Below are 23,076 nucleotides of genomic sequence, written 5' to 3' on the forward strand. Positions count from 1 at the left end.
TTCTGTGCCTTATGAATTTCCAAATAACCTTGATCATAACCTTGCCATGACTGCACAGCACATGCACACACTCATGGTGCACACAGCTGTGACAGGCTGTCTATGCCTGCACAGCACATGCACACACTCATGTGTGCACACAGCTCTGACAGGCTGTCTATGCCTGCACAGCACATGCACACACTCATGGTGCACACAGCTCTGACAGGCTGTCTATGCCTGCACAGCACATGCACACACTCATGGTGCACACAGCTCTGACAGGCTGTCTATGCCTGCACAGCACATGCACACACTCATGTGTGCACACAGCTCTGACAGGCTGTCTATGCCTGCACAGCACATGCACACACGCATGGTGCACACAGCTGTGACAGGCTGTCTATGCCTGCACAGCACATGCACACACTCATGTGTGCACACAGCTCTGACAGGCTGTCTATGCCTGCACAGCACATGCACACACTCATGCGTGCACACAGCTGTGACAGGCTGTCTATGCCTGCACAGCACATGCACACACTCATGGTGCACACAGCTGTGACAGGCTGTCTATGCCTGCACAGCACATGCACACACTCATGTGTGCACACAGCTCTGACAGGCTGTCTATGCCTGCACAGCACATGCACACACTCATGCGTGCACACAGCTCTGACAGGCTGTCTATGCCTGCACAGCACGTGCACACACTCATGTGTGCACACAGCTGTGACAGGCTGTCTATGCCTACATAGCACATGCACACACTCATGTGTGCACACAGCTGTGACAGGCTGTCTATGCCTGCACAGCACATGCACACACTCATGGTGCACACAGCTGTGACAGGCTGTCTATGCCTGCACAGCACATGCACACACTCATGCGTGCACACAGCTCTGACAGGCTGTCTATGCCTGCACAGCACATGCACACACTCATGCGTGCACACAGCTGTGACAGGCTGTCTATGCCTGCACAGCACATGCACACACTCATGCGTGCACACAGCTCTGACAGGCTGTCTATGCCTGCACAGCACATGCACACACTCATGCGTGCACACAGCTGTGACAGGCTGTCTATGCCTGCACAGCACATGCACACACTCATGCGTGCACACAGCTGTGACAGACTGTCTATGACTGCACAGCACATGCACACACTCATGCGTGCACACAGCTGTGACAGGCTGTCTATGCCTGCACAGCACATGCACACACTCATGGTGCACACAGCTGTGACAGGCTGTCTATGCCTGCACAGCACATGCACACACTCATGTGTGCACACAGCTCTGACAGGCTGTCTATGCCTGCACAGCACATGCACACACTCATGTGTGCACACAGCTCTGACAGGCTGTCTATGCCTGCACAGCACATGCACACACTCATTTGTGCACACAGCTCTGACAGGCTGTCTATGCCTGCACAGCACATGCACACACGCATGGTGCACACAGCTGTGACAGACTGTCTATGCCTGCACAGCACGTGCAGACACTCATGGTGCACACAGCTCTGACAGGCTGTCTATGCCTGCACAGCACGTGCACACACTCATGTGTGCACACAGCTGTGACAGGCTGTCTATGCCTACATAGCACATGCACACACTCATGTGTGCACACAGCTGTGATAGGCTGTCTATGCCTACATAGCACATGCACACACTCATGGTGCACACAGCTGTGACAGGCTGTCTATGCCTGCACAGCACATGCACACACTCATGTGTGCACACAGCTCTGACAGGCTGTCTATGCCTGCACAGCACATGCACACACTCATGGTGCACACAGCTGTGACAGGCTGTCTATGCCTGCACAGCACATGCACACACTCATGGTGCACACAGCTGTGACAGGCTGTCTATGCCTGCACAGCACATGCACACACTCATGTGTGCACACAGCTCTGACAGGCTGTCTATGCCTGCACAGCACATGCACACACGCATGCGTGCCCACAGCTCTGACAGGCTGTCTATGCCCGCACAGCACATGCACACACGCATGCGTGCACACAGCTGTGACAGGCTGTCTATGCCTGCACAGCACATGCACACACGCATGGTGCACACAGCTGTGACAGGCTGTCTATGCCTGCACAGCACATTCACACACTCATGCGTGCACACAGCTGTGACAGGCTGTCTATGCCCGCACAGCACATGCACACACGCATGCGTGCACACAGCTGTGACAGGCTGTCTATGCCCGCACAGCACATGCAGACACTCATGGTGCACACAGCTGTGACAGGCTGTCTATGCCTGCACAGCACGTGCACACACTCATGTGTGCACACAGCTCTGACAGGCTGTCTATGCCTGCACAGCACATTCACACACTCACAGCTCTGACAGGCTGTCTATGCCTGCACAGCACATTCACACACTCATGCGTGCACACAGCTGTGACAGGCTGTCTATGCCTGCACAGCACATTCACACACTCATGCGTGCACACAGCTGTGACAGGCTGTCTATGCCTGCACAGCACGTGCACACACTCATGCGTGCACACAGCTGTGACAGGCTGTCTATGCCTGCACAGCACATGCACACACTCATGCGTGCACACAGCTGTGACAGACTGTCTATGACCGCACAGCACGTGCACACACTCATGCATGCACACAGGTCTAACAGGCTGTCTATGACTGCACAGCACATGCACACACTCATGCGTGCACACAGCTGTGACAGGCTGTCTATGCCTGCACAGCACATGCACACACGCATGCGTGCACACAGCTGTGACAGGCTGTCTATGCCTGCACAGCACGTGCACACAGGCATGCGTGCACACAGCTGTGACAGGCTGTCTATGCCTGCACAGCACATGCACACACTCATGGTGCACACAGCTGTGACAGGCTGTCTATGCCTGCACAGCACGTGCAGACACTCATGCGTGCACACAGCTGTGACAGGCTGTCTATGCCTGCACAGCACGTGCACACACTCATGGTGCACACAGCTGTGACAGGCTGTCTATGCCTGCACAGCACATGCACACACTCATGGTGCACACAGCTGTGACAGGCTGTCTATGCCTGCACAGCACGTGCAGACACTCATGCGTGCACACAGCTGTGACAGGCTGTCTATGCCTGCACAGCACGTGCACACAGGCATGCGTGCACACAGCTGTGACAGGCTGTCTATGCCTGCACAGCACATGCACACACTCATGGTGCACACAGCTGTGACAGGCTGTCTATGCCTGCACAGCACATGCACACACTCATGCGTGCACACAGCTGTGACAGGCTGTCTATGCCTGCACAGCACATGCACACACTCATGCGTGCACACAGCTGTGACAGGCTGTCTATGCCTGCACAGCACATGCACACACTCATGCGTGCACACAGCTGTGACAGACTGTCTATGACCGCACAGCACGTGCACACACTCATGCATGCACACAGGTCTAACAGGCTGTCTATGACTGCACAGCACATGTACATATTCATGCAGGCACACAGCTGTGACAGGCTGTCTATGACTGCACAGCACATGCACACGCTCATGCGTGGACACAGCTCTGAGAGGCTGTCTTGAGAGGTCAGGCCTTCTCAACTGGAGTTGACGTTGGCACTGTCAGGAAACATTTTTGTGTCACAAATGGGGAAGCAGTACTGCTAGTATTTATGGCAGAGGGCAGGAATGCTGCTGAACATACTGTAATGCACAGAACACTTCCCCACAATAAAGAATTATCTAACTCAAATGTCAATAATTATAAAGTTGAAAGTGTATGATTTGAAAGAAAACTCTACTTCTTATAAGTTACATTTGAGGATAAACCTGCCTGGTTCTGAAACCAATAAGCAGAGCTGTTCTGTAGGAAGAGTTACAGACTGTCTCCCTTAGGTTGAACCCTAATGCAGTCCTCCAATTCATCTCCTCTTCCTTCTGCAGGCAAACTTCCAGAAACTTGAGTCACCTTATTGGTGTTCTCTGATTGCTCACACATTACAATCTTGGGACATTATCCTGGACCTTCTTTTCCTGCCCACTGACCCTTGCACTCAGCCTCCCTCCCATAGCCTCTGAGGAACTTCCCACCTTCTCCCTAGCTCTGTCTGTAACTGTTTGGGGGCCTTCACCATGTAGGGTGCATCAGAATTTGAGGGTGCTCATATGCCATGTGAGTTCCTGGTTTCACTGTCCAAAGACTCAAGTTCACAGGAATTTGATAGGGTATAGGAATCTTGATTGTCACCTTCCAAAGAAGAACCAGTCTGGCTTCTTCCAGGAAACTCTTGATGACAAGTTGTGTTTCCCTGAAAAAGTTCCCAATGAGTCCATTTTACGAGAGGGAACTCCTCTCCTCCTTGGTTCTCCAGGTCAGGCCCACTCAAGTTTAAGGGGGCTCAAATGTCACCTCCTTTGTAAAACCTTGGTTCCTCCACAGCTCATTCAAGAGTCAATGCTCCTTCTTCTTTGCTCTCAAACACCAAATGCATGTCCTGACTTTGGAACTTGTCCTTGTGTTATCTGTGATTATGCTTGGCAGCCTGAGTCCTCTTCATCCCATCCCAGCACCTAGCAAGGCCTCTGCCACCAGGGAGATAACAACTCTCATCTCTCCTAATGAGTAACTTTGAAAATAAACACTTCACCCATCTATTCCCTTTAATGCTTTCCTTTGAATTACTTGGTAAACTGTTAAGGCCTGAGACATTTTCAACTCATGATTCTGTAGAAAACCAAGAACTCAAGAACATGAAACCTTTTATCCTGAGCTTGGTTCATGACCCAGATAATCACAATGGTGTGATCACTCACCTAGAGCCAGACATCCTGGAATGTGAAGTAAAGTGAGCCTTAGAAAGCATCAGTACGAACAAAGCTAGTGGAGGTGATGGAATTCCAGTTGAGCTAATTCAAATCATGAAAGATGATGCTGTGAAAGTGATGCACTCAGTATGCCAGAAAATTTGGAAAACTCAGCAGTGGCCACAGGACTGGAAAAGGTCAGTTTTCATTCCAATCCCTAAGAAAGGCAATCCCAAAGAACTTCAAACTACTGCACGATTGCACTCATCTCACACGCTAGTAAAGTAATGCTCAAAATTCTCCAAGCCAGGCTTCAGCAATACATGAACCATGAACTTCCAAATCTCCAAGCTGGTTTTAGAAAAGGCAGAGGAACCAGAGATCAAATTGCCAACATCCTCTGGATCATCAAAAAAACAAGAGACTTCCAGAAAAACATCTATTTCTGCTTTATTGACTATGCCAAAACCTTTGACTGTGTGGATCACAATAAACTGTGGAAAATTCTGAAAGAGATGGGAATACCAGACCACCTGACCTGCCTCTTGAGAAACCTGTATGCAGGTCAGGAAGCAACAGTTAGAACTGGACATGGGACAACAGACTGGTTCCAAATAGGAAAAGGAGTACATCAAGGCTGTATATTGTCACCCTGCTTATTTAACTTATATGCAGAGTACATCATGAGAAACACTGGGCTGGATGAAGCCCAAGCTGGAATCGAGATTGCCGGGAGAAATATCAGTAACCTCAGATATGCAGATGACACCACCCTTATGGCAGAAAGTGAAGAGGAACTAATAAGTCTCTTGATGAAAGTGAAAGAGGAGAGTGAAAAAGTTGGCTTAAAGCTTAACATTCAGAAAACTAAGATCATGGCATCTGGTCCCATCACTTCATGGGAAATAGATGGGGAAACAGTGAAAACAGTGGCTGACTTTATTTTTTTGGGCTCCAAAATCACTGCAGATGGTGACTGCAGCCATGAAATTAAAAGACGCTTACTCCTTGGAAGGAAAGTTATGACCAACCTAGACAGCATATTACAAAGCAGAGACATTACTTTGCCAACAAAGTTCCGTCTAGTCAAGGCTATGGTTTTTCCAGTAGTCATGTATGGATGTGAGAGTTGGACTGTGGAGAAAGCTGAACGCCGAAGAATTGATGCTTTAGAACTGTGGTGTTGGAGAAGACTCTTGAGAGTCCCTTAGACTGCAAGGAGATCCAATCAGTCCATTCTAAAGGAGATCAGTCCTGGGTGTTCATTGGAAAGACTGATGCTGAAGCTGAAACTCCAATACTTTGGCCACCTCATTCGAAGAGTTGACTCATTGGAAAAGACCCTGATGCTGGGAGGGATTGGGGGCAGGAGGAGAAGGGGACGACAGAGGATGAGATGACTGGATGGCATCACCGACTAGATGGACATGAGTTTGGGTAAACTCCGGGAGCTGGTGATGGACAGGGAGGCATGGCATGCTGCGATTCATGGGGTGGCAAAGAGTTGGACATGACTGAGCGACTGAACTGAACTGAACCGACTGGAATACAGAGGCCTTGGGATGCTAAGCACTGTCTCACATCACAGTTCAGAAGCAGAACATGGATATTACATATTGGTTTCACATAGCCTAGTTTGCATCTTTGAGCTTCTCCTTATGAATAAAACTTTTTTCCTTGTTGTGAACAAGTCCTAAAGCAGTGATAAGGGTTCAGGAAAATCACAATGCCCAATTGAGCTAACTGTGTTTGAGAGGCATAACATAATAGATTGTGGCTATTGTGTCAATATTGTCATCCCACAAGTATTCCATGCAATACAGGGAAATTCTGGGCTTTGGAGCAGCCTTACTAGAGACAAGTGCTGACTGAGAATCTGTACTGAAGGAGTTGTTCAGAAGCTCAAGGATTCAATAAAAGTAAACAAATGCATCCAAATGTAATTTTGATAAAAATTTATAAGACCCCTTGATCCATCCTTCTAGATAGAGGTCTTGTTCTTGGGTCCATCTAATCCAGTACTGGTGTTCCTCATTCCTGTTTGTGTAGATGTTGGGCGGGAAAACAATATAGACAATCTTCTCTACAGGTTCATTACACAAAGATACCTAGTACAGAGGAGGGAAGGCTTACATCACTCATTGTGCTTCAGGATGAGTATAATAGAACCAGTTATTGAGAACTGCAGCACAAAGAGAAAGCAAAAACTGAAACATACTGGAGTTGGTCTGAGTCAGAAAAAGGTTTACTGGAAAATTCCAAACTCAGAACAAGCTGATGTTTCTTGAAGGGCCACAGTTTATTTTGAAGATTGTGTGACCCCAGAAGATTTCCCTGAAGTCAAGGGTCTGTGATGTCAAGAGAGATCTGTTCCCACCAGTTTGATGGTATTACAGTGTTTATGGTCCTTTTAAAACCCAGGGTTGATTTCACATTTTATGCTCACCTTTTAGATGAACTGTTTTGGAGATGCTACTGTTGCTGTGAAAATAACCACAAAGCCTCAATTTCCAGGTCGTGGTGCATGCCCATTTGCCACCCAGAGTTCATTACTGGTGAAGAATCTTGGGAGGACAGCTCAGCTGAGTGGGAGAGAAGATGCCTTCTAAGCAGAGAATTGGCAGGTTCCTCTGAATCCGCCTCCTTAGAGAAGGGGGAGCTTCTGGACAGTGCTCGCTTCAGGTTCTGTCTTGCCGAACTGAGGTAGGAAGACTTGGAGCGCCCCGGCTGGCATGGGGTGGTGGTCACACAGCACGTGCTCTGGGACTGGGCTGGGGCAGGGATGTGGGTCTTGCCCTCAGGACATCCTCCCCAAGGACAGGGTGGAGCTGAGGAAGAAGGCTGGGTGGCACTTTCCTGGAAAGTAGTCTGCTTTTCCTTCGGGCCTTGGAAGACAGATAAGGGCACATTTGAACCAGCATGGAACTTTTAAGGATGCAGGAAAACCCGATTACAGACCTTAGTGACTAACATCCCATACTCCTTTCTGTTGTGTGGCTGAGGTCTTCACACCCATGAGGGTTTGCGGATGGGGATAGTCCCTGTGGTGTTCTAGAAGCTGATATTACCATTGATAATTAGTGACTAAAGTTTTTGCATGTGCAGTGGAGTGTTTTTAGGGGTGTCTCGCTGATCCTGTTTGTGATGCCAATCATCTTGCTGAATCTCACTGTGAGTACTGTTTATTGAACCCATGGTAGGCAAGGCATGAGCTAAGGGGCTGGAAGAAAATGTGAAGAGCTGTAGGAAAGGCATCTCCTGGCTGGCACAGCAGCCACAGCAGCAGACATAACATAACTGCATACAACCCTTCAGGGCTTTTCCAGGTGAAGCTTACATATATTTCCAGAACAAAAGAAGCCCGTGGCCAAGCGAGTACCTTGTGAGGCATATGTGCAGTGCTCTAAGTGATCTCAGCTGTTACATAACCATGCAAAGTCACTGTTTACAGAACGTGGGGTGAGAGGGCGTGAGAGCATGGGATGAGAGACTGGTGCCATCTTGTTAATTTCCTCCCAAGGGGCAAGGGATTGGGTGGGTCTGAGAGGGTCCAAGCCCTCCATGCGTATATAGGAGGGCAAAGCGTGCACATGCCCGGGGGATGTGAAGGCTTTTTGCAGGACCACCCGCATGGGTCAGAGGAGGAGTGCTCTCTCTGCTTTGTGTGCTGGGGCTTCTGCGTGAGCATTCACTTGAAAGAAGTGTTCTATGGGGAACCATATACTTGAAAGTGGCTTGTTTAGGAACAGAGTAAGACTTGTGGACCAGGACTGCCAAGGTCCCCATTCTGTATCTGCTCAGAGGCAGCTGAGGAACCAGCAGGGGCCAGACATGTCCATGCAACTATCTCCTTGTTGCCTGGCATTCCCTTTGCTCACAGCCTTCTGTGGCTTCCACTAGGATGGTCTATGCGAAAACCCATGGATAGGTGAGAGGACACCATGAAGCTATCAAATACTAGTGTTATTATTTCTCTACATAAGGGGGCCCATCTTTTCTGAAGCTGTTTGAAGGGCTGATTCAAAGTGTACCTGCCTGCATCCCAAAGTGTATCTGTCTTTAGTCAGAAAGGCCCACTCTCAGTTGTCCTGTTGATGTGACAGGCAATCCTGAGAGGTAGATAAAGGAAGGTACCTCAGAGAGTAAGGATTTTGCCTGAGGTCATGCATGGGCTTCCCATGTGGCTCAGCTGGTAAAGAATCCACCCACAATGTGGGAGACCTGGGTTTGATCCCTGGGTTGAGAAGATACCCTGGAGAAGGGAAAGGCTACCCACTCCAGTATTCTTGCCTGGAGAATTCCATGGACTGTATAGTCCATGGGGTCACAAAGAGTCGGACACGACTGAGTGTCTTTCGCTTTCACTTTCATGCAGGTTTTTGAGAGAAGCAAAGGGGTAGGGGCAGGAATGTGACCCCAGGTCCCCCACCAATGCTTGACCATGGAGATGTCTTTTCTACCGTGCCTCCTGATAGAGATAGAGTGAAGGGACAATGTAGGTAATTAAATCCCACTTGGGGAATGTAGTGGAAAAAATGTGAGAGACTCTTTTACTTTAATGATTACTCAAGAAAGCATGTTTGCTTAACCACAAAACCAAAACCTAGCAGACATTTTTAGCAACAAGCCATGCAACAGAAGCACAAGACATGCCTCAAAACAATAAAACAGTGGTGGCATGAGACACCATGCTGCCTAGTGAACTCAATAACGTGCTCTCTGCACACATAAAAAAATAATGATTTGTGAACCTAGCTTGATCATATAGGGACAAGAAAAACTCCCCTGCTCAACCTGGAGGAGGATGGTGGAAGCTTGCATTTACTCAAGAAAGACAAAGGTGTCTTCTCCCCTTCCCCACTTTACCTCTGATTATAGAACTGTGGCCCACTGAGTTCTCAGGCTGTGACACTGTCTCACTCACTCACTTATAAGCCTCACAAGTGTCCTGTTCTAATAAATCACTTCTATCTGTTACTTTGTCTCTCGCTGCATTCTTCTGCACTGAGACAGAAAGGACCAGGAGCTCTTCAGAGCCCTCTGAAAAGACACCTAGTGGTTTCACTCCTAGCCATGTGTAGTTTCTGTACCATGGCTGGTCTTAGCTATAGGCATGGTAAATATTCAGCCACTTTAATCTGCTATGAAATTGTTTGAATTATGTGAAAACTTGTGAACAGGTACCTGGTCCCTGTCGTTCACCATGGTGGTAAGCCCTGATACCGTGACACCCTTCTCTAGCATGCTGGCTCACAACTCCAGAGGATGCGAGGTTCTTCAAACATCCTGTGGCATGGAAAATAGGATCAAGTACATTTAAGCCTTTATATTCAGTAGTTGTTTTATCTCTTATGATTCATAGAGTAGCTGCCTCAAACTTTCTGCTTGACTGAAAGATTTAGTGACATTTTTTTTAACATGTCTAGAAAATACAACACATTATTGTTGAAACTTGTAAAAGCTATTTTGGATGATCAGCTCTACTGTATGTGTCAGTTATGTAGAAAGACATCTGTGTTTAGGGTAGTTCAATTAATGCTTCATGCTTTAAAAAGAAATATTTTTTATTCCCATTTGAATAGGGACTATTGGTCATAATTTGGAGGTATGCTATGATTATTCATCAAATTCGTTAAATCTAAAAGAATGCAAAGCAAGGTTTTGCCATTTTGAAAGGATCAGAAAGATTTTGAAAAAGATGTCCCAATATAGACTTTCTTCCTTCATTCTACAAACATGTATCAAGTACAAGCTGTATACCAGCACCCTATCTTTGGCAGGAGCTGAGCACAAATATCCCAGTGCCTGCCCTGGAGAAGCAGCCAGGGGAGAGCACCCTCCAGCAACTGGGCAGTGATAGTATCTTCAGGAGATGGGATCTGGTGGGCCCTGAGGAGGCGAAAGCAGCAGAAATAAGCCTGGAGTGGCTGCCAGGACCTTATTTGCCCAAAGGCCTGAGGGTCACAATGGAGAAGTGTGTAATGATGACTATCAGGGGTCCACAGAGGGCTTGATTGTCTGCTAAATTATCCCCTAAGGAATTCTTAAAGGATTCTGCTGGTACAACCAGTTATAGCACTGCAAATTCTTTCTTGAATTGTTTGGTTATGTCTCAGTCAATGTTTATTCAATGATCAAATCCATGTTCTTACCTTCCAGAAAACTTAAGGGAAAATAATTGATAAATATGAATCTGAGAGCCGAGATAAAGCTTGTTTCCAGAAAACCAGAGCCTTTAAAAAGCTAGTAAAGAGGCCCAAATCTTGAACTTTAGCATCTCTGACAAGAAGATGTGTTCAGACATTCAGGTTTGTTTCCTCCTGTAACCTTCTCTGAACTGCTTCTCAAGAAGCTGTATGTTTACAACAGGTCATTGGTATTCTCAGCAGTATCCTCCTTCATAATGTTATAGAAAGAATTCCACACATGGCTTTGAGATGGACATTAGTCAAGGCTTCAGCAGACATCTGAGGTTGACCTTTGTGGGTGCATGCAAATAGGACTGCCATCAGCGTGATCTGGGACCTGTCTTTTCTCTTGCAGGTGCTGTGTGCGGTGGCTAAAAGTTGCAGGCTTATTTGTCTTTGTGGTGCTGTGCTCTGTGAGTACCATGGCATGCTGAGCCTTGCTGTCTGCTTGGCAGAGTCCCTGGGTGCTTCGGGCTGGGTAGCAGGGCACCTGAGGTGTGGAACACATGCATTTCTTAGGAAGAGATGCTGAGGGAGTGTGAGATGGCAATCTGGAGGTGGCTAGGGAGTCCCGCCCTTAGTCATGTTCCTCTACTTTTGTCCCGCTTTGTACAGTGGAAACCATGAGGATCTGGCTGTGGTCTGTAGAAGGCAGCTTGCCCTGGGGTCTTAATCCCTACCTTAAGTGGCTTGCCAAATTCTCTTTTCAGCCACATGCAATAAGCACTCTTTATTTGTGTTGGGACATGTCCAGCAATCATGGTTGCCCCTAGGAATGTCTCAGTGCCCTTTTGGGGTGTTGCCCAGCTGAGTCATGCTGTCTGGGAGAGAGTGAAGTTCTGTGTCTGCCTCTTCCCTGGAGACTGCTCTGATTTTACTTGCCCTACATCCCCAGGGATGGTTGCAGAGCTAGAACCCTGAAGGCAACCTGAGTGCTCCTCTGACTTGAGGTGTCATGAGTGTCGTTGCCAGCATTTGTGTGGTATGTGCCCTGATGTGGCCCTAGCCAAGATCACATTGCAGGCAGTTAAAACACATTTGCTGAATGAGCAACTGTGAGCCTCCCCCCACCCATCTGTGTGTGTGCATGTGGATGTGAGGATCCCTGTCTGCTGTGTGTTTGTGCATGTGCAATCCTCTGTGGGACAAGTAGGTCTTTTGTGGTCTGTGACCATTTCGAGCTTGTGTGTGTACCTAGGGAGTTATTTTTGCAGTTAATAATTATTATCTAATTTTAGCATTGGCATAGGATACTTTGTGTGGGCCATTTTTGAGAGACCCCAATATGTGACAGGGTATGAGATTGTGAGCAAGGGAGGGGTGGACGAGGAGTGTTTCCATACCTGTGCCCTCTGGACTCCAGGACTGGTGTGGTCATGGCTCTTCTCAGCAGGCACTGTGGTGCGGCTGTGCTGGGCACCCTTTGTGACTGGAAGCTGCGTGTGTGTGACCATGTGTAGCTGTAAGCACATGGTCTTCATTATCTGTGTGTGTGGGCACGAGGACTGGGGTTCTATGCGTGTGCAGGATAGTGCATGACCAGAGTCATCTCTTCTCAGCGTGACGTGTAGAGAGCCACGTTGCATCTCAGACAGCAAGGGTGCATGAAGTCAATATTGACTGAATTGAATTGAATACAGGCAACTCTTTAATAACCCACAAGGGAGGAGAGGAGGGTTCCAGAGAAAGGAAATCTAGGCTAAAAATAATTACAGTGAACTGAAAGCTTTATGAGTTTACTTTTTTGGTTACCAGTTTGCCTCTCTGCTTCCTATTCAAACAACTGTGTGTTTCTGAAGACCCAGCTGCTTAGCGCGGCCCAGTTGGTGGGTGTCCTGGGATTCTCCAGGGGGAATGTGGGTGGGCCAAGCCTCTCCAGTTCCCCGAGAGCTTGCCTGACCTCTGTGTCTGGTCTTCACTCTTCTGGTAAACAAAATTTTGGTGTTTTGTGGACACAACCAAAATGGAATTTGAGAAGTTTGTTTTGAACCTCTGTAATCTGTTATCTCATCATCACTTTAGTTTAGTTTCTGAGGGTGTATAAGGTGCTCTGAAAATTCCACCGCGTGAGCTCTCACCATCATATGGGTTGTTTTCCCCACTCTCCATGTTTACCCTCCTCTGACAATTTAATTTTAGGGCTGGGTAGTCAGTCCTTAAAACTGTCAAATATCAGTAATCAAGCCCCATTGTAGCAAAAAAAAAAAATAGTTTAATGGTTCATAATTTTATCTTTTACTATCTCAGGAAAGCTATTCAGAGTAAGCAGGTAAATTTTGGATACATCAAGCAGCACAATTATCATAACCCTATTTTCAGCTCTTATCATAGTTACTTAAATCCTATTGCTCTCACACCACAAATCTATCATTAAATGTTTCTGATTGTTTCAGATTTTATTTAGCCTGTATCCAGATCAAGGAAAGCTCTGGCAGTTGCTGGCTGTGTCACCGCTGGAAAGCTACTGTATCTGAACCTTTTTTGAGATGGACAGTCACCTGAGGTTGAGTCACAAAGTGAAAAGACCTGAGAACTCTTATGATGGTTGCCCAAGGTCACAGCATAAGCAATCATGATTACTCCCCATGTGCGTTTTGTTCCTGCAGGATGTTTGTTGAAAGATGAGGCTTCAGAACATAAGGGAGGGGGCTTTAGTGAGACTGCAGTGGGTGGGTGGTGGAGAGGTTCCCCGTGGAAAGGTGACAGCAAGCAGTGTATTTCAGTTAAGGCCCGGCTTTCTGTGGCTGTTGGATGCTCTCTCTGTCCCCCCAACCCCACCCCAGCCCCTGCCCTCTTATGTTTTAGCTTGAATGGTTTCTCTTTACCTAGCTTTAAGTTCATTGGTTCTTTCCTCGGCAGTGTCATCTGAGTTTGATGATTGCTTGGTTTCTTATCCTCTGGAATCTCTTGCCATTTTATAGGTCTCAGCTGCTACAACAGAATACCACACCCTGGATGACTTGAGCAACAGACATTTATTTCTCACAGTTCTAGAGGCTGGACATCCAAGGTCAGGATGGGCTGATTTGGTTTCTAGTGAGCACTCTTTTTCTGGCTTTCAGATGGCCACCTTCTCGCTATGTCTCCTCTGTGTGTGTGTGTGTGTGTGTGTGTAAAGAGTGAGAACTCTCTGGTGTCTCTTCTTACAGGAAGACAGATACTATCAAATCTGGGCCTCAACTTATGACCTCATTTGCTTTCAGTTATTTCTGTAGAGACCCAGGCCCCCCAGGTGCGTCAGTGGTAAAGAATCTGCCTGCCGATGCAGGAGACGCAGAGACCTGGATTCCATCCTTGGGTGAGGAAGATCCCTTGGAGGAGGACATGGACATTCAGTACATAGCAGAGATGAAGTTTTAAGCTTGAAGGTCTATGGGCCAGGGGGAGTTATGTAAATCCGGTTAAATGTTGGCTGTGTTGTGGTCTATGGTTGCCATGGTAACCGTCAGTGCCCCAGACACCTGGAATTTCTCAGCCTTTTTTCATCTGCCTGCCAGGCCCTGCACTGTTCCTACCAATCCTTCAGGGGTAGGGCTGCTTTCTCATCTTACCTGCCCGCAACTCTTAGGGTTCTGTTGTACTCTTGGGCTCCAGATTTGATGTGCTTCCCTAGCAAATTCAAGCTTTCTCAGGGGTCTTCCCATTCCACTCACTGTCCCTGTGAGAACTTGCTGGAGTTCATGGAAGAAGAAGAGCCTAGAAGATGTTAACATCCCTATTCGGTGGCTCACCAGGTCAAGGCCTAGTCGAAGAAGAGGGCTCAGAGGATCCTGACTCAAGTTCTGTCAAGGAGGAGGTTCTGGCCAGGGCTTCTGAGCCCAGCGTTAGATAAGCTCTGAAGCAAACTGAAGGAGAAGCCTGAGAGACTCCGCAGTTGAGGTGAACCTTGCGGGTTTGTTCCGTGCACTGCCGGCCGCCCAGTACTTTGCTCGTGCGTCTTTCTTCCCATCATGCGTGGGCATTCAGGACATAGTTCTCTGTGCTGAGAGCACCAGAGCAGAGTGGATGGCCACGTTTGTTAGAAGAGCAGTGTGGAGACCGTGAGCCGGGAACACCCAGGAGAGTGCCCTGGTGCACACAGTGGGGCTGGGTTGAGTCAAGCTTGACAGACGGCTTAAATTTGAGTCATGGATTTGAGCAATGGGAAAAGCAAGAAGCCCATGGTTGGGTACAACAGAAGAAGAAGATGATTTCTTTGTCTTCTCTGTTCCATGACCTGGTCTGGCTGGGACTCTGATATAGGTTCAAAGGACTTGAAGGATGATACTGTAAACAAATATTATTAGTTAGACCAAGATTTTTTGGGGACATAAAATATGGTGAGAATCATGTTGGTCTCCAGAGAAGTAGAGAAATGGATAGCATGTAGTTTCTTCGCTTGAGGAGCTAGACCAGGGGGGAGAAAAATCTAAAACACACCATAGTATGTTGTGAGTGAGCTCTTTAACAGAGTAAGCCTGATCTACAGAGGACACAGGAAGGAGTGAGGATCCTCTCAAGCTGTGGATGACAAGGAAGGGTTTAAGGAGAGGAGAGCTTGAGCAAGATCTCAAAAGATAGTGGGGTTCTCTAGGTTTGGGGGAGGCCTCTGAGGCAAAAGCAAGATATGACCTTAGCAGAGCAGACCTTTCAGCATGGCTGGAAGGCAAGGATCAAAGCTGCCTGCAGGGTGGGCTTGACCACAGGTCCAAGTTGCTGGGATCCATAAGTCACTGCTGACACCAGAACACTGCAGTGGGCTTTGACTTCCAGGCACAATGTGGGCATCTGGAAAGACAGAGGGAAGGGAGGGCAGAGGCACATGTGGTCTAGTGTCCCTTGGATTTTGTGTGCACTCCATTTGAGTGTTGGTTAATCACAGCGTGTTTTACTCTTCCTGCTAGGGCGTGACACCCCTACAAGGACAGAGGCCTTGTTCCATTCTCTGTGCTCTTTGCTTGCGATGTGCTGTGCTCTGATTAGTCACTCAGTCTGACTCTTTGCAAACCTCAGAGATTGTACCCCACCAGGCATCTCTGTTCATGGGGATTCTCCAGGCAAGGATATTGGAGTAGGTTGCCATGCTTTCCTCCAGGGGATCTTCCCCACCCAGGAACTGAACTGAGGTCTCCTGCATTGCAGGCAGATCCTTTACCAGCTGAGCTACCAGGGAAGCCCCATAAACATTCATTACATTATTAGAAGAAGAAGCCTCTGCTTTTCTGATATTAGCCTTTGAGGGTGCTGATCAATCTCCTGGGTTTCTGCAAGGTCTCTAATGTTTATTCTGTGCTGAAATATCTTTTTCCACTCCATGCATATCTTGTGTCTGCCTTGGGGAGAGACCAAGACAGGAATGATATCAGTATTGCAGAATCACCAGGGTCTCTTTGGGCCTTTCCCTATTATATCCTGCCTCATGTGTGACTTCTGTTTGCCTTTGTCCTTTTTGGAAGCCAGGTACCAGCATAGCTGTGGGTAGATGCTTTCTAGCCAAGAGCTGGCTGCCCATTAGCTCTAATATAGAAAACAGTGCTGATAAAAACACTTTCTTTTAAAAAAAAATTAATTAATTTATTTTAATTAGAGGCTAATTACTTTACAATACTGTAGTGGTTTCTGCCATACATTGACATGGATCAGCCATGGGTGTACATGTGTCCCCCATCCTGACCCCCTTCCCACCTCCCTCCCCATCCCATCCCTTAGGGTCATCCCAGGGCACCGACCCTGAGTTCTCCCTGTCTCATGCATCGAACCTGGTCTGGCGATCTATTTCACATATGATAATATACATGTTTCAATGCTATTCTCTCAAATCATCCCACCCTCGCCTTCTCCCAGAGTCCAACAGAGTGTCCTTTACATCTGTGTCTCTTTTGCTGTCTCACATATAGGGTTATCATTCCCATCTTTCTAAATTCCATATATATGCATTAATATACTGCATTGGTGTTTTTCTTTCTGACTTTCTCCACTCTGTATATTGGGCTCCAGTTTTATCCATCTCATTAGAACTGATTCAAATGCATTCTTTTTAATGGCTGAGTAATATTCCATTGTGTATATGTACCACAGCTTTCATACCCATTCATCTGCTGATGGGCATCTAGGTTGCTTCCATGTCCTGGCTATTATAAACAGTGCTGTGATGAACATTGGGGTACACGTGTTTCTTTCAGTTCTGGTTTCCTCAGTGTGTATGCCCAGAAGTGGGATTGCTGGGTCATATGGCAGTTCTATTTCCAGTTTTTAAGGAATCTTCACACTGTTCTCCATAGTGGCTGTACTAGTTTGCATTCCCACCAACAGTGTAAGAGGGTTCCCTTTTCTCCACACCCTCTCCAGCATTTATTGCTTGTAGATTTTTGGATAGCAGCCAACCTGACTGGCGTGTAATGGTACCTCATTGTGGTTTTGATTTGCATTTCTCTGATAATGAGTGATGTTGAGCATCTTTTCATGTGTTTGTTAGCCATCTGTATGTCTTCTTTGGAGAAATGTCTGTTTAGTTCTTTGGCCCATTTTTTGATTGGGTCATTTATTTTTCTGCAACTGAGCTGCATGAACTGGTTGTATATTTTTGAAATTAATTCTTTGTCAGTTGCTTCATTTGCTATTATTTTCTCCCATTCTGAAGGCTGTCTTTTCACCTTGCTTATAGTTTCCTTCGTTGTGCAAAAGCTTTTAATTTTCATTAGGTCCCATTTGTTTATTTTTGCTTTTATTTCCATTACTCTGGAAGGTGGGTCATAGAGGATTCTGCTGTGATTTATGTCAGAGTGAGAAAAACACTTTATTTATCAGGATATTTTTGTACTTTTTTAAATAAATAAATAAATATATATATATATATATATATAAAACAACCCAGTGCATCTTGCTGGGGGAATTTTAAAAAGGGCTAACTATTCACTGGCACTCCCCAACAGTCTATTCAAATCCTGTAAACACTCTGGCAACAGTGAAGTTCTGTCTTCTCCCAAGTCAACTCCATAAACAACCTGTTTCTTTAAGGGTTTTGAGGGAGAGTAAAGGGGTTGGTCAGTGAATCGTCCTGCAATCAGTGAGCTGCTGCTAAGACTTTTGAGACCTCACACAAAACATAGATTTTGAGATTCAGTTTTTTGCACCTATAGTAGCTTTCTCTTCTGGAGCAAAATAGCTGGGCTAACTGCTGTTTAGAATCCATGGTGTGGGCCCCAGGCCTTGCAGCAGAGCTGAGAGGCTGCTGGCACAGAGGGAGGAAGCCTGAGAGCACAGACCTTACGTCTGTGCAGCACACCAGTGCAGGATGTAGAGATGAAGGGGCCAGGTGTGGTGGGGACGTAAGTGCATGAGGGTTACATTTTGAGAGGAAGGAGCCTCTTTTCCCTATAACTTCCCTGACTCAGAGTCCTTCACAAGCTTTGCAGGGATTTCCCTCCTCTCGCTGCAATGGACTTCACTGGTTTAGCCAATTTCAGATTTCTTGTTCTGTTCTCCCTGTGATTTCCTACCAGCCACCTTAGGATTTGGGCATGACTGTAGGTTAGTTCATCTGTTCATTCAGGAAGCCATCCTGTCTGCTGCTCACCATGAGTCCAGGAACTGGGACAGGTGTTTTATTCTGGCTGCCAAGAGTAGTAGCAGAGATGATTGTAGGATGCGAGACACCAGCTAGATGTTAAAGCAGATGATTCAAAACACAATGAAAGAAAGCAAAACCAATTGCATGTGTCTGGAGTGAGGGGCTGAAGAAGTAGGAGCAGTCAGGGGCAGGTGGAGGGGAGGGCCTGGACGTTCCTTTCCTTGTGTACCTTCCGAGATGGGTGTTCCCTGGGAGGGTGGGGGCCGGGGGCGGCAATCCAGGCCGCTCCTTCTTGTTCTGTAGTTTACCTTGACGCTCCCTCAGCTGTGAACCTCAGCAGCCATGCAGACTCCATGCTGCTCCAGGTGGACCTGGCAGGGGCCTTGGTGGCCAGTGGCCCAAGTCGTCTCGGGAGAGAAGAGCACGTGGTGGTGGAGGTGACCCAGGCTAACACTCCAGGCTCCAGGCGGAGGCGGCCACAGCAGGTTACACTTAAAAGTTATTTGAAAAGAACTGTAAAAACTCATTTTATTTCTTTATAACTTGAATTTCTTCTTGAATGGATTTGATGGGAGCCCTAGAGTAATGACACCATTATTAGGCAAGCCGTTATCTTTTACTTTGTCATGGAAATTCTCTTTTCTCTAAGGCGGTTGTAAAACTCTCACCATTTCAGTAAAGTCAGGCTTTTGAGGTTTCTTTTTTTCAATTTATAGTGTTTTTTGGGGCAATTCAGGGACACATATATTTGAAAGTGCAGTTAAACCTGACCCTTACCTCATGGTACAGAAGATAGTTCAACACCATGTTTCCTTGTACCAATATGATCTTGTGCTCAGCATCTAAGGCCAAGCAAGGACTTTAAGTTCACATCCTGCAAAGTTTAGGAGAGCCAGCAGTCCCGGCCACCATGTCCCAGAACCCAGACAAGGCCTAGTTTCTCTCTCTTGTCCCTCAAATCCTGGTCTCAGGGACTCCCCTGGATTCCCATGATGACTTCCATATGAAGTTATATCCCTAGTTCACAGATTTTCCCTGTTATAACTAATAGAAGGAAATGTTGCTGGTATACGAGGCTGTGTCATCCAAAATGGAGTTTAACTGCAGTAATAGTGGGGACAGCACCTGTCACATATTCTTCTGCCATACAGAGCAGTGTCCCCACAGCCAAAGTCTCATTGTGAAGAAGGCTGTGGTTTCATGGACAATGGTTGGTGCAGCACTGGTATTCTAAATGGTTGCTCTGGCCATGGTCTTAGGACATAAACTTGTCTTCCCTGTATGCATTGCATAGTTCGCTGGCAAGGCTTCCTCAGTAAAGACGAGGTGGGCACACTTAATCTGCTGATGGATCCCTCTGTGACCTTGTGTGGAGGAGGGCATGACCTTTTGTAGCCTGCTGACACATTAATAGTTGCCTACCCTTGGGTCTGTATTGAGCTTGCCCACTCCAGAAGCACAACACAGGAGATTTTTACTGAAGGGTTTTTTTTTTTTTTCTGATACACTCTTTCCAAACATGAAAGTTTTAAATTCAGGCTTTGACCAACTTCAGAGTTCCTGTGTTCGATTTTCCTTATGATTTGTGGGTGGCAAGACTTCTGTCCTCCCACTGAAGTTTCCCCAGCAGCCACAGCCAGGGCTCCCACCTCTCTCTGCCCCATCAGCACCTCCATCTCTGCACACATCTGGCCCCTTTCATCTGGCTTTTCCACTCCTCTGCCCTTGACAAGGGCACCTTGGCCTGTGGAAATGGAAGCTCATCCTCAGGCCCCCCTCCCACAGGCTTCTGGGACCTAGGTGTGGAGAGTTTCCTGCCTCCAGTTTGCAAACAGAAAGCAGTCTTTCTGGTCAGTTGCCTCAGTGGGTTCAGAAGACTGTGTCTCCAGTAACGTGCAGTGATTTCCTTTTCTCTTAATAGGTTATATTTACTTCTGTATTTCTGTGTCTTTGTACATGAATTTTGTGTTTGCATTTTCGTATTCTTTTTCTTAAACACGGCCCTCCAAATCACGGATGTTCCAGCTGCACGTCACCTGGCTGTCTCTAACATCCCTGTGTGAAAAGCATTTGTGCTCTTCTCCTTTTCTTATTCTAGACAAGCACATACCCTGAGCACTGCTGGACCCCAGCTGATGGCCCAGATTCAAAGCCTTTACCAGGATTTCATGCTTTGACTTTTGCAGGTCACTCATAATTGGACGATATTTTTAAATCCAAGCAGAAGTGAGCACGTGGTGGTGAGCAGGACCTTTGAGGTTCTTAGCAGGTAGGTCTTGGTGACTGAAGTCTCAGGAAAGCTCCTCTGGGACATGTTCCCTAGAGAAGTATGACCCTTGGGACTCCAGTTATAAATAGCTAGGCAAGTTATGGGCTTGGAGTTGCTTCTCTTGTGTAGCCAGTGATCATGAGTCTGTGGTGGGTGTCAAAACCACAGGTGTCAGGAAGTAAGATTGCAGAACCCATTTTGAAGCAAACTATATTTTACAGCTGATACTATAAATTCTTTAATATCATGAAGCTACGCAATGGGGAATTCTAGTATATCTTAGAATTCTTTTTTCTGTAATGCCACTCCATGTTAAGTCTGTACTTTTGGTTACTACATAAGTTTGCTAGGCCTGCTATAATAAATACCACAGACAGGTGGCTGAAACAGTAGACATCTATTTCCTCAAGTTGTCAGCAGGGCCTGCCCCTCCTGAGGTCCCTTTCCTTGGTGTGTAGATGCTGTCTTCCCCCCATGTCCCCAGTTGCCATCCCTCTGCATCTCTGTGCCCCAAATGCCTTTCCTTACAAGGACACCAGTCACGTTGGTGTCACTGTTTTTCACTTAATCACCTTTGTGAAGACCTTATCTCCAAATACAGTCACATCCTGAAGTATGGAGAACTAGGATGTCCAGATATGAGTTTTGAGGGGACACAATTCAGCTCAGAGCAGTTACTGAAATTTTAGAGTCTTTATTTTCACCAGGCCATATACTGTTGATCTGCATACTTCTTGTTCCTGGGGTTTTTCCACCATTAGTGACAACCTGACTACCTGTTCTCAGGTTGCACATGACCCTTTTTCAAATTTCTCGCATGTGAGAATCGTTGGATTTGCTATTTGTTAGCATGGGCTTCCCAGGTGGTACTAGTGGTAAAGAATCCACCTGCCAATACCAGAGTCATAAGAGACACAGTTTCGACCTCTGGGTTGGGAAGATGCCCTGGAGGAGGGCATGGCAACCCACTCCAGTATTCTTGCCTGGAGAATCCCATGGACATAGAGGCCTGGCTGGCTACAGTCCATAGCGTTGCAGAGTCAGACACAACTGAAGTGACTTAGCATGTGCACAAAGCAATCAGATGTGTGGTGAGGAGAAAGATGGAAAATTAAATGGTTTGAACCACTGTGAACATCTTTGCCCCTGTTCATTGCTGGGCTGGTGGCACTGTGGTGAGGCAGGCGGTGCCTGATGGAGGCTGAGGAGCTATGTCAGAGGGCCTGGCTATGGGGAGGTTGTGCATGTATTCTCACAGCTCGCCTGTGCTCAGGGCCTCTCGTCTGGCAGGTTAGGCACTCTGCGATCAGTTCAGGCTCTGGTTATAGCCGTGGGCGACTGGTGTTGGGAAGAAAACTGAGGGAGCAAGTGCTAATGGTTGATGTCAGGTCTGTTTCCTTTACCAGTGGTAAGATATTTGCTTCATTCTTCAGAGAGCCTGTTTCCGTCAGCGTCCGAGCCTCCCTCCAGCAGACCCAGATTGTTCCTCTTCTGATGACCCATCAGTACCTCCGCGCAAGTGTTGAAGCACAAGTGACCATTGCTGCAGTCATCCTCACTGGGGTCTACGTGCTAATTATATTTGAGGTAACTTGCATGTCTGCTCTCCTGGGTTTATCTGTGCCCACAGGTAAGTGTATTTTAACATGTTGGGTGCTAGGTATGGGCTCAGTCTTGCATTTTAATCGAATTGAAATAGTGTCTTTCCTAAAAAGTAACATTTTCCTCATTCTAGGTAGAAAATTGCTCTGTACTGCAATATTTGCTGAATCTAGGCAGTTGTCATATGCAATATGAGTTTTGCCAGGCACTAGAAAAAGTTTATTGAGAAAACTGAATATGCACATGATTTTCTTACCCTCAATTTGCTGCTCACACAGAGTGCCCCTGAAGGGACAAGTGTTGAAACTTTCTGATAATCAGTTCTGTAAAATGGGCATGTTAAAATACCCCCTATCTGCTTCATAGGATTGTGTGCACGTTGAGAACCTTGGAGACCTTGGGCTATGTGTGGGGAAGGATTTTTATCTGTTATGTTTATCAACTCAGCTAATGAGCCCAGTGATTTCATGTCCCATCGATTCAGTGTTTCTGGGAAATTTTAAGTGTGGCTATACCTTCAATAGCGTGAAAAGAGGTTCAGACACTGCCTGACGAGGAAGGTCCATTGCTGTTTTCATTGTGAAACCAGATTTACAGCAACACACAGATGGGGCTTTTGACATCACTGGGTTCAGCCTGGAGGATCAGGAGGTGAAGATGAAGGGGTGTGTCTTCTCAAAGTATGAAAAGTG

General features: G+C 46.9%; 1 protein-coding gene across 4 annotated transcripts in view; it reads left to right on the forward strand.

The window, feature by feature from the left end:
- Positions 1–23,076, forward strand: part of OCA2 (OCA2 melanosomal transmembrane protein) — a 267,404-nt gene that overhangs the window by 75,783 nt on the left and 168,545 nt on the right. For all 4 annotated transcript variants that reach the window (XM_065927959.1, XM_065927962.1, XM_065927960.1 and 1 more), the window contains exons 4-9: positions 7,291–7,479; positions 11,320–11,377; positions 13,358–13,430; positions 18,838–18,998; positions 20,700–20,782; positions 22,216–22,369. In XM_065927959.1, coding sequence (XP_065784031.1) covers positions 7,291–7,479; positions 11,320–11,377; positions 13,358–13,430; positions 18,838–18,998; positions 20,700–20,782; positions 22,216–22,369 — 718 coding nt within the window. The remainder of the gene's footprint in view (positions 1–7,290; positions 7,480–11,319; positions 11,378–13,357; positions 13,431–18,837; positions 18,999–20,699; positions 20,783–22,215; positions 22,370–23,076) is intronic.

This window comes from Muntiacus reevesi, chromosome 3 (assembly GCF_963930625.1).
Source record: "Muntiacus reevesi chromosome 3, mMunRee1.1, whole genome shotgun sequence".
Taxonomy (NCBI): domain Eukaryota; kingdom Metazoa; phylum Chordata; class Mammalia; order Artiodactyla; family Cervidae; genus Muntiacus; species Muntiacus reevesi.